Source organism: Homalodisca vitripennis, chromosome 8, assembly GCF_021130785.1.
Source record: "Homalodisca vitripennis isolate AUS2020 chromosome 8, UT_GWSS_2.1, whole genome shotgun sequence".
Taxonomy (NCBI): domain Eukaryota; kingdom Metazoa; phylum Arthropoda; class Insecta; order Hemiptera; family Cicadellidae; genus Homalodisca; species Homalodisca vitripennis.
In genome coordinates this window covers 114,921,211-114,936,844 of record NC_060214.1, presented here as the reverse complement: position 1 = coordinate 114,936,844, position 15,634 = coordinate 114,921,211, and the positions used below count along the sequence as shown (strand labels likewise).

Genomic DNA, 15,634 nt, shown 5'->3' with positions numbered 1-15,634 from the left:
CACACGGGCAGTAGCACTAGCACTAGGATTGCAGGGGTGGGGTGGGGAGGTAGTGGAAGTAAACAAGTCACGTGGCGAGTGGTGACCTTGAGATGGGTAGGGGTTACGTCGCCGCACCGCGCGCTGTGTCGTGCTTTTCGCGCGCTCTATTCGCCAGCCGGCAGCCAGAGATACAATAACAGCAGGTGTGAAAGTTCCAGAAATTAATGCCCCTTTGGAGGACTTAGAGTAGCAAAAGAAGTGGATTGAAGACTGTCAAGTAATCTTTGAATCGACTTCAAAAGTTCACTGGTACAAATATATTGTAAAAAAGGTAAGTTGTGTTACTTGGCTTAACAGTTTAAAAAATTTATTTAAACTAAATAATTTGAAGTGTTTCTCATTAAATGTAATGTTAATCTACGGCCAATAACTTCCAAAGGTAAGTTGGAGAAAATTGATTTTGTAATGGGTTACTGTAAAGATGAAATTGCTTTCAGATTACAACGTATAAATACCAGAGATTTAAACAACCACAGAGTAAACCACTAGAGTTACAATAACAGGAACCACATTTTCATTTAGCTGGTTTATTTTGTAGTTTAGGCATATAGCTGGATGGGCATATAGGCTTAAATGGCTATAGCCAAATTTCAGCAAATTTCAGGGAGCGAAAACATTTTACAGAGAAATGTATATCATGTTTGTGGAATAGTTGATTTTAGTAAATTATGGAATGATATTAATAATCTATAGACAAATTTTGAATCTACAAAAATTACTAACAAAATTATCTTAAATTTTAGTCCAAATAGAGGGGTGTTGGGGCTTGTAACACCCACAGTGGTAAAAAACATTCGGGGCAAATTTCAACTTGTGTTAAGCTGAAATCATATTCGTTGTCGACGCAAGCTTCTTAGTTTCAATTTCGTGTTTATTTGTTTTTATATTTTATCTACAGCAGCTGAACAGACAGACAACACAAAGCTTGCGCCCCTGGTATGAAGAGTCAATGCACAAACAAGTAAGGCTTTGAGAAATACAATAAAAGCCCTTTCGCACACTCCCCTTGCTTCGAGCCTCGATTATAGATTACTTCTTAATCAAGGCTTCGAGCGACAGAGACGGGCGAATAATGCCAATTTAGTTTGCCGATTATACTATTAAAATATTTTTGTTTTATTCGCTTTTATTGTTAAACTTTTCGATAAGTTTCTACAAAGATTGTCTAACTATGGTAGACAATTCTACCAAAAATCTAAGAGTGCATGGCATACAAAAAATTAAATGTTAATCAAAAGTGTGTTTATAGTTGACCACCTAAAGTGGTCTAGTAGTCATTAGTGACTACAATGTAGGTAAGCAAGTCGATCATTCGTTATTTAAGAGTAAATATATGAACTAAACTGGTCTGTTTTATCGTTATCTTAATAGGACTGGTACAAAAAAACTGCAAAAAAGAATGCAACTGTTGTGTACTTTTGTGCCTACATTGTTATTCCTGTTTTCATGAATACATATGTTCGTGTATGGACAATAGTATAAAAAACAACATGTGCAAGCATATCCATTTGGTGGCTCGCTCACTCTGTAGCAAAACCGATGACTCACCTTTGGAAATGTATGAGACTGGGGTTTTGAAAATGGACATTGATGATGATACGAACTTAAAAGAGGAAGTATTAAAAGAAATTTATGTGACAAAAATCAACACTCCTAATGACGAGGCCCCGCACAAAGAGAATATACGAAAAAAATTATGGTTGCCTGTAAAAGTCGGTTTTACGGGCGAAGATTTTACGTGACAACGTCTTTTTCTCGGTAGAATATTTATTGATATGAATATTATTAAATTGCACAATAGGAACAAGGAATTGAATGAAAATAAGAATTGCACAAATTTTAACTATAGAAATATATTTTGTTTACTAAAACATTTGTACATAATTTGAAATTAATTAAAATTTGTTATTGTAAATGGTAAAGTTGAATAAAAACATTTACTAAAATTGGAATTTGAAATTCTTGCTAAACACAGTTAAAATTCTAACTCCGCGCGTGGTGATTGGTCGGTTTAGTTCGTTTGTTTGGTCGCACTGTTATGACAGGTTAGAGGTTATAATTTGTTATTTTAAATGTTTGACTAGTAATACGCGCTGTTTCTCTTCTCAATCGACTGAATTACGATTGATTGCAGAGTGATTTAAACTAATAATTTTACTTAACACTATCAACATTTGTCAATAGTATGACATAACCTATAAACTCAGTTTCTCAACTTTTGTGTCAATTCTAACAATTAATCAATCAATCATAGTTTACGATAATGAAATATCAGTGTACAATTATTTACCTTTATTGTTGTAGTTGTTGTAAAATGACGAATCTAAGCACTCCACATTTTCACGAATAAACATAGTTATCTGCTTTATCCCGTGCGGCGGACCCACAGTTATCTGCTTTATCCCGTGCGGCGGACCCACTTGACGGACATCGTAACGTTACCGGGCGTTACCACTTTTTCATGAGTAACTCCGAGCCGCAACCTAATTTAAGACGTTGTCACGTCAAAAATGACATCCTGATGGAATACATGACAAGAAAAAACAACTACTTCAGACCAAAAAGAATATATTGATAAACATTTCACACAAATGGTTAACTACATTAGAGGCAATGGCCACTACTGCGCAGATACCAGTTAAGGGTAAGTCCAATCACTTTATGACCAGTTTTAATTAAACCACTATTTATTGTTTAGTAGTAAAATTTAAATTGAATTAAATTTTAAAACAAGTAATAGTAGCTCAAAACTATGCCACGGAAAATTCTGTCAAAATTTATCGAATTTATGTTTTAGGAAGAAGAGTGTAACAGAAGGCAACCAGGTAATTACCAATATTACCAAACAAAGGAGTTATTTTTCCACGAAAAAGAACAAAAAAATCCTCGCATAGAGGCCTCACAGAGGAGAAAAAGTTGGAGATTTGCCTAGACTTAAGCCTTCTGAGTGACAATGCAGACTTCAATTAAATTATATAAATTTGTGTAATTGTAATTGTATCATAAATCTGTACAGTAATATAATATAATTAGGACAATTTTTGTATTTATTAATGATGTCACGTGCTATGTTAGGTATTTAAGTCAGGTAGTTGTCATTGATTTTGTCATATTTCTATTAATTATGTTTTTGGTTAAGTAATTATTAAATTTATTTACTACCAATTAAGGACTCCACATTATAATATGTTGCTTTTGTCCTATTAATTTGAATATATTCCAATAGCACAAAAAGATAACTGGATATGGTTATAATTTATATTTATGGCATTTTATGTACTGAATTAGCTTTAGACTTTGAAAATTATATAATGTGTTTTTTATTCAAATTTGTTTTATTAAAAGCTTAGTTTAAATGGGAAGATGTATCGTATTTGAATTTTATTTGTTAATTTCATTTGCTTGAGTGTTGTTTTCTTTTGTTTTTCTAAGAAAGTTGGAGCCTCTACACAGGCAGTTCCTTGCCTTTTGAGGTCCTATTTTGTTTTCTTGAATTTTGTTTATTGATGTACCCTAGCTGTATTAATATAAAAAAGACATGTTCATATTTCTTTAACAAAAAGTTACATTGTTTTATTTTTTATTTTCATGTCAATTGTGTCTACAACTAAGGAGCAATGTTTGTGTTTGTGCTTAAGGTATAAATGATGTTTATATAATTTTACTATTGTACATATTTTCAAGAAAATAAATAATTTTTCTATTCTATTCTAGATTATGACATTTTATTCGTTGTGCACCATCTCACATTTTGTAAAGTATCTTCGGAGTTATAAAGAAAGTTCAATATTAATATAATTAATTCGATATAATTTCTATGTTTTGCAGATATGTTCGGATATAAAACGACTCATTAATTCGTAAGATAATAGAAATCAGAACCGTTCCGAACTGAGGTCGCTATCAGCCGCATGTACAGGGTTTGTCAGGAATGTTCGGGATTTATCGGTACTGCTCGGCTCTGCCCCCCCACTCTTTCTCTCCGCCTGGCCATGATCGCCCCATTGAACACAAGCGTGAGGAGCTCGTCTCGTCATTGAACACACAACACACACGTGAGGAGCTCGTGTCGTCCTCGTCCATTGACCATTACTCATTAGTCATTAGGTATTGTATTGCTCCCTCAACTCATTGACAAGTGTCGGGCGATTCTGTTAGGCCTACTATTTAATATTTATTTAAACTGTAATACACGATTTCAAATATGTGTCATAATAATAAAACGAAGACGGCAACTATAACACAATTGGCTACAGTATAACCAAAACTAATGTAACCTAGTTGTAACAATCTCAATAGTACATAAATATAATAATTACTACGAAATAACAATCTTGTAACTAAAATAACAACCAAGTTAACAACAGAGAAATATATTCCCTTTGTAGTATCTACTGTACTCTGCCAATACTCGCTGCTCATCTACATCATTATTTATTACTACAGTTGAACTAATTGAATCAAATCAATGGAATGGAATACAGTGCATTAAATGTGTTACTCGCCATTTACCGAAAGAAATAATCAGAGTGAGAAATTGTGTCAGCACAAGACATATTGAACACTAATCTAAGGTGATACCATCTAATATACTAGGACGTTTTCCTGAAGTTAACAGGTAATCCAAATAAAAGTTCTAAACTGTAGAGTTGCACTTAGAATTTCAAGTCTTGAAAATAAAAGGTACCAAACTGGCCTACCTTAGATGTATTTATAAATTAACAGTATTTATGTAAGAAAATCTAATGAAAAACACCTTACCTAACTACTTGAGATCTATACTCTTAAGGCTTAACACGGGAAGGGTACGGTAAGCGGACCCGGTTTTTTATGTCGAAGAATGTAGTCATCGATACATAGGCCTAATATTCGCATCTCAAATCCTAGACTATCAATCGATATAAAAGTATATATAGTCCTCAATAACAATCATATGTTTTAAATTAAAATATGAATTATTTACAGTGATCAAACAAATTATTATAACAAAAATTAGGAAAACTGAAGACGACCATATTTGCTCCTCTCACAGTTACAGTTGTTTCTTTCCCTCAAATTTCACATAATGGGGTTTTCGGTACGAGTCCATGTTGAAGCCACAAAAACAATATATTTTATTTAGGCCTATGTCATCATATTTCAAAGCAAGGTCGTGTAATTTTCTAAAATTGACTGCCATTTTTAATAATCAAAATGACATGTAAAATTGAAATATTACTCTACGTGTATTATTTTAAAGTGTTTACAGCTGTTGATATAGACTATTTAAGTTAATAGTTCAAAATAATTAATCAGTATCGATTGATTATATAGATGGTTATGATTAAGTAATATTGTTTGCCAATTTCGTTATAAAAAATCGGGTCCGCTTATGGTACCCTACCCCTTAACACCCTGATATAGCCTAGGTAAGTTTCTAAAAACCCATATTACTGGTAAGGTGAAGGCTTCTTGTGGGAGTTCACTTTGTTACAAATTTTTTAAGCAATAGTTTTTACAAAAATGAGCTTATAAAACTTTTGAATATAATGGTACGGTATAAAGGCACATATTTAGGCTGCAGTATAATAAGCGGCCACCAACACAATCAAATCATATTTGTCGATTATAAATGTCAATACTATCGAATTAAACATTCTACCTATAGATATTCATAATAAATCATTACCAGCTGTTTTAATTTCAATTATGTATCAAGTAGGCTAGTGAGGTCATAACCAGCTGATTTTATTTCAATTTTTTAGTGAGTAGGCTAGTGACACCAGCAAGAACAAAGGCAATGAACGTGTCTCAATTTATGTATTTTTAAACATTGAACAATGGTTACAAGATAATAACCTGGCTCCTTTAAATCCAAAGTGTTCTTTGTAGAGAGGAGATGAAACGTGAAAATCAAATAGTTTTTCATTGCAAGAAAAATCAGAACAAACCAGATATATAAAAAAAACCGCACTTGAGAAGACTTTTTGAACATTCTAAATTTAGTATTATGAATGTATTGAAAATTATGAGCTATTGTAGTAAGAATCAAACAAACTATGACTCTACTTAATGAATGTAATTTTGAGGGCATCACTATCTGCAGAAATACCATTTCAGATTGGCTAAATTAATCATAAGTACTATGCAGCTCAAACATAGTTTAAAGTTTAGTTATTTTATATAATCTTAAACATATACATTTCTTGGTTGCTATATACTTTAGCTACGTTAGCTATAATGTTCTGAAATCACTTTTATCAATTTCTTAAAATAGTGTATTTTCATACCCAGAAAGAATTTTTAGGGGATTGTGATCCATAATTGTACAATAACTAATATTATGTTTCAACTAGGTTATATCTTGAATAGTACAACAATCTAAGGGACGGGGAGAATCAGGGTTTCTGGCTGGGGGCATAACAAGCTAAGGGGTGGTGGGAAATAGGTGGAGGATATAATCAGTATCAACACAGGCCAACATAGTAGAAGGAATTTTAGAGCTCGGAACATTTTTGCTACAATTTCCACCTCTTTGTGGGCATTTATTCCTCTGTACTCTCCTCTGCTCCTGTTTCTCGACATTTTTGTTTTATTTTCTACCAATGTGCATCTCATTATTGATTATGTTATTTTTAGCTATTTCATTATTGGTCAGACTTTCTGTGTAGCACATTCCAAAATAATGTTTGAAATTCTATTACTTTAATTCTTGTGTTGGGTGGTTGGTTTCTGGGTAGATAACATTTAAAACTCTTAAAAACAACCCTTATTCTCCAAAAATACCCCATACAGATTTTTTGGTGGTTCCAAATAATTTTATCGAATTCGGCCACAAAATAGAGTGGATGGGGTGTTGTTGAATCAGAGTTTCTATCTTCACTTGTTATAGCACTACAATCAGTGTCCCAAGTGGGTTTGTTCACCCTGTATAGTTCTAATTTACAACAAATGAGTATGATTTCATTAGGCATACGTTCCTTAATTAATGAATAATAATAAAATTTAACATTGAATAAAAATAAAACATTGTTACTAGTTGGCATTTTCATTTCATTATGCTATTTATATTTCTGGTCCATTAATGCTGTTTTCATTGTATCAACAACCTAGAATATTCCCTCATAATGCAAGTATTATGAAATTATTTGAAACAAAAAATTTGGTCCAGCTTAGTCGGTAAAAGTAGGTATATTTTGTTACATATTATAAGTTTATTCTCATTGGGCCCCCCCCAACATATCAATAACACACCCCCCCCCCGGGTGTGTTATTGATATGTTATTTGCTTAATGTTTTACCAATCACTTGTAGCTGAATTGGAGTTTTAACATAGATTTTGGTCAAGGGCGTTAGTTCAGTTTTTTGGTACTTTCTGATTAAACGAAGGCCACCTATTCAAAGCACGCTGTGGATGTTGTGGACTGTGGTTATGTGTTTTAGAAACCTAACCGTTAGTATTTATTGTGTAACTGCCCACCCAAAGTTGCTAAATCCCGTTTATTGTCGGTAGCCTCCGTTTAATCAGAAAGTACAGTTTTTTCTCCTGATTTTGTGTCTCCAGATGTTGGGTTGAGGTTTTGATTTGTGTGGGGGTTGGTCGATTCTGTCACAGTAAAGTTAGTTTTTGATTGCAGGTTTGGCTGGTTCCTGAGGCCAGAGATTTGCCACTATATTCTGTCAAAGTTCTGTTCATTTTCCTGAAGTTAATGTTGTAACTCATACATAACTATTGTTCCATTATTGGGGCAGCAGGGAACTCCATAAAGTAGCCGGTGTCTTGTAAATCCTGTGTGTCTTGGGTTTATATGAATAAAAGCTATCGCTAGCTGATCAGGTTTTGTTTTAATGTATGATATTTCTAGTAGCAGGGTATGGTGTGTCCTTAATTATTTCAGCAGTAGGGGAGGTTAGTTTCATAGAGCTTTTAAAAGTCTAGTTTTAATATCTTGGTTGTTGTTTTTCTTTTGTTTTGAGTAAGTAGTTTTTTCAAGCTCTGTTATTTTTATACCTAACCATCTACTATAGTTGACTCAGCTGTGGATCAAGTTCCTCATAGATCATTTGACCGTTTAAGTGAAAGTTTGTCTAGTAAGCTATGCTTAAACATCACCATTTAGCTGAAGTTCTATGTTCTATTTAATCTATATGTTTCTTTTCATCGTTTATCAGTTCCCTCAAATGTTTCTTCTTTGATACTTAATTTGGTCCTTAGCTGAGTGTTTCATTTTTAAGAGCTCATTTTCTACTGCTAATGAAGATATTATTCTGGCAGGCACTTTCTGTTTATCCTCTTGATTGCTTGAATTTTCTAGTAATTATTTTCAGTTAGACCATTTTTTCAGTCCTTGTATGGTGTCTGAGCTATTTAGGGAAAATGAGTCAGTCAATACTTGGTTTTATTGGTGTGGTTGTTGGTCTGTCCTACTGTTTGTACATTTCTAATTTCCAAAAGTTCTTTTCTGTTATATTTTGAAATCCTGCATGTTTTCCAGTTTTCACGCAGACCTATACATTTTATGCCCGAAAATTTCACTCAAATGCAACAATAACCACAAAAATGACTACAATACTGGCATTCTATTCAGTTCTGATAATAATAACTAATTTTTTATTCAAGTTAAGCGGAAGATTGATTAATCTCAGTTCAGTGTTCAGCTATGCAGTGAATTGGCAAGCATATGTCCGAGATCAGTTATCAGCAGACACACTGTCAGCACTAAAGGTTAATGTTCCCAGTTGTCAGACACACTAGCTCTAGTTGTCTGCCACCTGGTGGTCTGTTGGTATTGTGCTGGAAGTTGGCATATTTAACAGCAAGTGGAAGTGAGGTCATACTTTATTTGGTGATTTTCAGTAATTAATTTTGGAAAACATTTGTAAATATTACAGAGATATATTAGTCCCTTTATTCTGTGAACATAAATACTTTTATGGTGTATTGAGATTTAATTCAATGAAATGTCTTAATTGTTCTTGGTTTTTTTTTATAAGTAGGTTCATGATTGATCTTGGTTTTTTGTGAAGTTGGTCAAATTATCAGCTGCTTATTTGATCAAAGGTTCTTGAAATAAAATATTATTTTTGTAGATTTGATAGTGGAATGAACTTACAGTAACCACAAATATGTTTCTGCAATGTGAGTTTTAAAACAACACATTTTAGTACACATAAACTGGGAGCCCACTTCACTTTTACTATAGTAAGTGAGCTATTTTTATAAATTAACCATCCCGAAATTTTTTATATTCAGTTACTAGAACATTTATTTAATGTCACTCCCCAAAAACCTTGTATAACATAAAAAATGTGGTTATACTTGGGGAGGGCCTGGGCTCCTGGTTATGCCAGAGTAAGTTGTTAACAAGATGTATAGAAACTTAAGACATCTGGAAAAGTTATAAGATTCATCTGCCATGGAAGCTGCATAACATATATTCTGGTCTTTTTAAGTTGTCCAAACTTGGAGAATTATTTTTATATGCTTTCTTTGTGACTCCTGAACCCAAAATAATACTGTTCAAAATTTATTCACAGGTGTTTGTGTAGGAATACTATAGAGCTTGTATTCAACACAATAAAATGTAAAAAGTTTACAATTTTGATGCAACTCAGTAAACAAATTCAGCATAGAAATAGACAAAACAACTTGGATAAGATGGTGAAACAGAATCTTGCCTTGAAAACTTACTAAATATTGAAGATAAAGTCTCAAAATAGCTAATACTCTTCTGTTTTATTGTGGAATACTTATTACCATTATAATTATTATGCTTGCTTTGTTAACAAATAATACCATAGTATTTCAATAAATATGCTTATTCTAAATTTGTTTATTATTATATGCTTTCTTTGTTAACAAATAATACCATAGTATTTCAATAAATATGCTTGATCTAAATTTGTTTATTATTATATGCTTTCTTTGTTAACAAATAATACCATAGTATTTCAATAAATATGCTTATTCTAAATTTGTTTATTATTATTATGCTTGCTTTGTTAACAAATAATACCATAGTATTTCAATAAATATGCTTATTCTAAATTTGTTTATTATTATTATGTTTGCTTTGTTAACAAATAATACCATAGTATTTCAATAAATATGCTTATTCTAAATTTGTTTATTGTTATTATGCTTGCTTTGTTAACAAATAATACCATAGTATTTCAATAAATATGCTTATTCTAAATTTGTTTATTGTTATTATGCTTGCTTTGTTAACAAATAATACCATAGTATTTCAATAAATATGCTTATTCTAAATTTGTTTATTATTATTATGCTTGCTTTGTTAACAAATAATACCATAGTATTTCAATAATTATGCTTATTCTAAATTTGTTTATTGTTATTATGCTTGCTTTTTTAACAAATAATACCATAGTATTTCAATAAATATATGCTTATTCTAAATTTGTTTATTATTATTATGCTTGCTTTGTTAACAAATAATACCATAGTATTTCAATAAATATGCTTATTCTAAATTTGTTTATTATTATATGCTTTCTTTGTTAACAAATAATACCATAGTATTTAAATAAATATGCTTATTCTAAATTTGTTTATTATTATTATGCTTGCTTTGTTAACAAATAATACCATAGTATTTCAATAAATATGCTTATTCTAAATTTGTTTATTATTATTATGCTTGCTTTGTTAACAAATAATACCATAGTATTTCAATAAATATGCTTATTCTAAATTTGTTTATTATTATATGCTTTCTTTGTTAACAAATAATACCATAGTATTTCAATAAATATGCTTGTTCTAAATTTGTTTATTATTATTATGCTTGATTTGTTAACAAATAATACCATAGTATTTCAATAAATATGCTTATTCTAAATTTGTTTATTATTATATGCTTTTTATGTTAACAAATAATACCATAGTATTTCAATAAATATGCTTATTCTAAATTTGTTTATTATTATTATGCTTGCTTTGTTAACAAATAATACCATAGTATTTCAATAAATATGCTTATTCTAAATTTGTTTATTATTATATGCTTTCTTTGTTAACAAATAATACCATAGTATTTCAATAAATATGCTTATTCTAAATTTGTTTATTATTATATGCTTTCTTTGTTAATAGGAAATAAAATGAGTGAGACGTCAGGCATTTTCTCGCTGCCACCTGAAATCCTGTGTTACATTGGCAGCTATCTCACTCCTAAGGATTTACTTGCCTTGTCTGGCAGTTGTCATTACTTACGAGCTGTCTACAATACGGATACGCTGTGGGAAGAATTCACAGATAAAAGACTTCTAAACATGACTTTGGATAGCACTACTAGTTTAGTTTTGCCAAAATACTGTGAACTTCAGAGTAGTACATTAGAGCCTTTGTGTAAACATAGGGCTTCTTTTTTAAAGCAGAGTCGGCTGGTTAGTAACATGAGACAAAAGAATTTTGTCAAACACACTATTCCATTTGATGGATATTTGTCAGATTTTGAGTTATCGTTATCAGTAAACGAACGGCAAATAACTTACAATGATGTGTATTTGTTTGTACTTGATTACGGTGACAGTTTTGAAGAAGTTGTAAAAGTATATAATATTGAAGAAGCACCTTACCTTATTGCAACCTTAAAAATTGAATCGCAAAATCCTACTGATTATGCTATAGTAATTTGGATTCAAGTTGTTGGGAATAAACTAGTGGTCTGTAAAGATGGCTGGTTTGACGTTTATCATATACAACTTCCTATTAAAGAATTTCCGATTCTGTATTCCGTACAAATGAGTGGACAGGTAGATTTTGAGTTAAACTGGCCTATAATCGTTGGCCACTTCCTGTTTGTTGAAAATTGCACCTTAAATAACGTACATGTGTGGAATTTAGAAGATGGGAAAAAACTGGATGATATTGGTCCAAGAAATCAAAGTTCAGATTTTGGTATTGTAGGTTATTCTAAGGAATTTAAGTCAATTATATTGTCCTCTTCTATCTATAATAATTTACCTCAGATTTTTGTTTATGACATAGAATCGATGCAGTATACATCATTTTGTCCAGTTTTAAATAAAAATGTGTTGAGGTATGAAATATGTGGGTATATTGACGCTCACCATGTTGTGTTACTAAGCCGGGCTGAGAACTTAAGAACGGGTTATATTTTTGTTTATTGCTACAACACATCTACTTTACTAGCTGAGAAGGAATTTGAGGCAACAGGTTCTCTTTATAGTGGTAATATTATTGACAACTTTTTTGTGTTGCCAACCGTATGGGGTGTTGTAATTATGGATTTAAGAACATTAGATACCATTGCAAGTTTAGAAATTGGATCAGACCTTTTTAAATGTCCTCAAACCCATTTGCTTTCTGTAGGATATATTGAAATTGTGTCTCATATACAGCACATTATAGTTATGATGAAACTGGATGGTGCAGAGGTTTGGGATTTTGAAAGAAGAATAAAATTGATGGACTTAGTACAAAGTGAGTTCAAATGTATTACTGTGAATGAAACTCATTCAAAACTTATTGTTTGTGGTGAAGGTACATTAAGTGTTTTCAGTTTTTGGTAAAAGTAAAAATAAATTGATGGTGATCAAGAAATGTTGGTTATTTGGCCTGGATTATTCCCTTATTATCTAAAAGTCATGGATGCTTCAAACCGAGTTGCTTCTACTGTATGATTGGCGTAAGCATAGTTATAAAATCTGGCGTTTCAATAGCATTGACAGAGAGGTGTGTGAATACCAAGTGAAATGTTGGCAGAACTCAATTGTATATGGTAGGAATAATTATTTGCTGATTTTCCTATTCATTAGTAATAATACTTGGCTTTCAGACCTAATAATTCAAACCTGATTGTCTTAATTATTTACATAAAATTAATTGGCGCTAGAGCTGGGTAATTCTCATTTTGGATACTTGGCAGTAAACATTTATAACCATTTCTTGAAATAAAATCTTAGCTAGTCACTAACAAAATATATGGATTTAAAATCATTTGTTACAGAGTAGTCCTAAAATGTTCCAGTTACTGTTGGTGCTAAACAAGTCCGATTACTTTGTACCAGGAACAGTGGTAATTGTGGTAAACGTGCTTAATTTAATCTGTGGTAAAATGGTTAACAAAATTACATGCTAAGTGACCAAGAGCTCCATGAAGTGACAAATACCGAATTTTGAGGATCACCCAGTCAAGAATAAAAGTTAAGATGGTATTTTGATAATAACTTTATTCACATACAATTCTAAGATTCTAAAAAAAGTACATACTGAATTACTTGCATAAATGACTTGCATAAATCATGTTCAAACATTTAATCATTATCGGATCATAAGTTTCTGAATTATGAATTTCTTAAGTTGCAATTTGATTTTAAAGCGCCAAAAACTGGTATTTCTTGTCATTTATATAAAAACTGAAGTTATTGTTAGTAAACAGTTTTATATGTAGAAACGCAGAAAGAACAAACTAAATTTTAATGTAACTCCTGATATTGGAGCTCTATTAGTCTTTGATCCAAGTGTTGACATCGAGACTTAGCTTTGGTCTTGATTTGTGATTTAAACATAACTATTTTGTTAATGTTATGCTTAAATTTTGTTTTAGTTAAAGAGTCTGACGTTATTTAAAATAATTTATTTTCCATTTTATATTTTTTATCATGTTATGTTGCATAGTTTGATGTACAAAATGTATATTTAAAATTGTGGAGCCATTCAAATAAATATTACAAAACTATAAGGCACATGGTTTATTTTTCCATTATTTTATTCCTACACTTATATAACTGTTGAAGTATTGATTTTTTTACTCCATATTTTATGGATGTACTGCTCTTTACTTCCTTTGGCAGTTGTGAATAAAATTATACCTATTTACAGAGAATTTTCAAACAAGGCTTTATTTTCTAAACAACTGCGTGGAAAGACTCGGTCTTTAAATATTTCAATAATGTTCTACGGTCACGAACACCACAATGAGTTTGTGTTGCACCTGAACGTTTTTTTACTAGGGTGAATATGAAAATAATTTAATTAATTATTTCACTTTGCGTTTCCATAGTCACAAAATAAAAATTATGAAATAATCACTTTTTAAAGTTTATTGAAACATTCAATATGAATTTCTTCAGTATCAAGTATGACTCATTCATTGAAGTATGGACATGGCTACAGCTAGTTGTTTACAACTATGTTAAATTGTAACGTATCTTTTTATTAGCGTGATTGCGGCCGGTGCATCGTTAATAAAACACGGGTAGGTTAACAAATACATGATCAGAATGCCAGGGCTAAAATTTCTCACATACCTCAAACACAACCTGACCTCGAGCCACACTTTAATATAACTTTAATTATCGTGTGACTCAATTTATTTGCACTGTTTAAAAAATAAAAACTAGACACATTCCACATATATTAATAATTTTGACAATAGTGTCAAAAAAGCTAGAACTAGATATTTTTTACGTAATTAGACTATGTACCTGTACCGATACATTTCCATGTAAAAGTCATGTGATACTTAAATAATCTAGTCGTAGTATCAGTCACTAATACTCGCTCTATACTCAGTCACACTCCTCATTTTGTATTTGTTTATTTATTTAAACTAATTTATTTGTATTTATCTATTGTTGTGTGTCTGTTTGATGTATAATAAAACTGTTCTATGAAGAATCTCTCGTGTATTTAGTGGTTTCCTGATAAACACATGCTGATCAGGTGACTATTATATTGCTCTGTTAAGAAAAAATTGCTGCATGAACAAAAAAGTTTGTATGTAAAGTGGTAAGCTCAAAAACATTGTATCTCCAACGGTTTCTATGGTATTTACAGAAGAGTAAGTATATGTACTTGAACCCAAGTATTATAGAACATTAGAATGCTGCATCCACACAAATAACACGTATACCTACAATGCAGTTATTTTCTTACTGTGCATGAATATAGTTACAGCATTATTCACTTCGGCACTGCTCCATTATTTAGCAGTTGACACAGCAATCTTCTGTTGAGTTGCTACTGGTGTTCGACACGATGTTAAATCCTGGGATTTTACACCATAAGAATAATGCTAAACTTCAAGCATTTTTATACCCTCATTTTTGGTCCTAGAATTGTGCAAGCTATCTCATGTTAAAAACATGATAAAATATTTATTGAAACACTTTTTAGATTTTCTTGTAGTTTATATTTTTTGAATATTTAAATAATGAACTAAAAATATATTACATATTAAAATAGTTAAAAATTAAAAAGTGATTGGATGTGTGCTGATTGTGTCTATAAAAAATCACAATATTCTACAACAAAAAATAAGGTCGGAAAGTGTTAAAGTTTAGCATTATTTTGTATGGAGCTAAAATCAAGATGGCCATGAGTACAACCAGCTCTTAATGCAGTTACATTATTAAATGTTGAAGTGCTAATATCAATGATTGAAGATTTTCTTACTAATCCGGACCATTAGTCAAAGTCATTCTCATTGCATTGAATGGAGTAACACTTTCGCTACTGAGGGGCACAGTAATGGTCTGTGATCACACTATTATCAGCTGTCATTTATACTCTAGGTAACAAAGTGTTAAACATACAGAAGTTTTACTTTAAATAAAAATCACA

The 15,634-nt window shown here is 31.3% G+C and overlaps 1 protein-coding gene across 2 annotated transcripts; it reads left to right on the top strand.

Annotated features, from left to right (window-relative positions):
- The first annotated feature begins 4,033 nt into the window (after positions 1-4,033).
- Positions 4,034-14,689, top strand: LOC124367940. Of its 2 annotated transcripts, none has more exons than XM_046825155.1 (2): positions 4,034-4,149; positions 11,138-14,689. In XM_046825155.1, exon 2 carries the CDS (start codon positions 11,146-11,148, stop codon positions 12,577-12,579), a length of 1,434 nt encoding a protein of 477 aa, XP_046681111.1. In that variant the 5' UTR covers positions 4,034-4,149; positions 11,138-11,145; the 3' UTR covers positions 12,580-14,689. The 2 variants fall into 2 exon arrangements, with proteins under 2 accessions (XP_046681111.1, XP_046681110.1); XM_046825154.1 differs by having other exon boundaries at positions 4,058-4,660.
- The last annotated feature ends 945 nt before the right edge of the window (positions 14,690-15,634 follow it).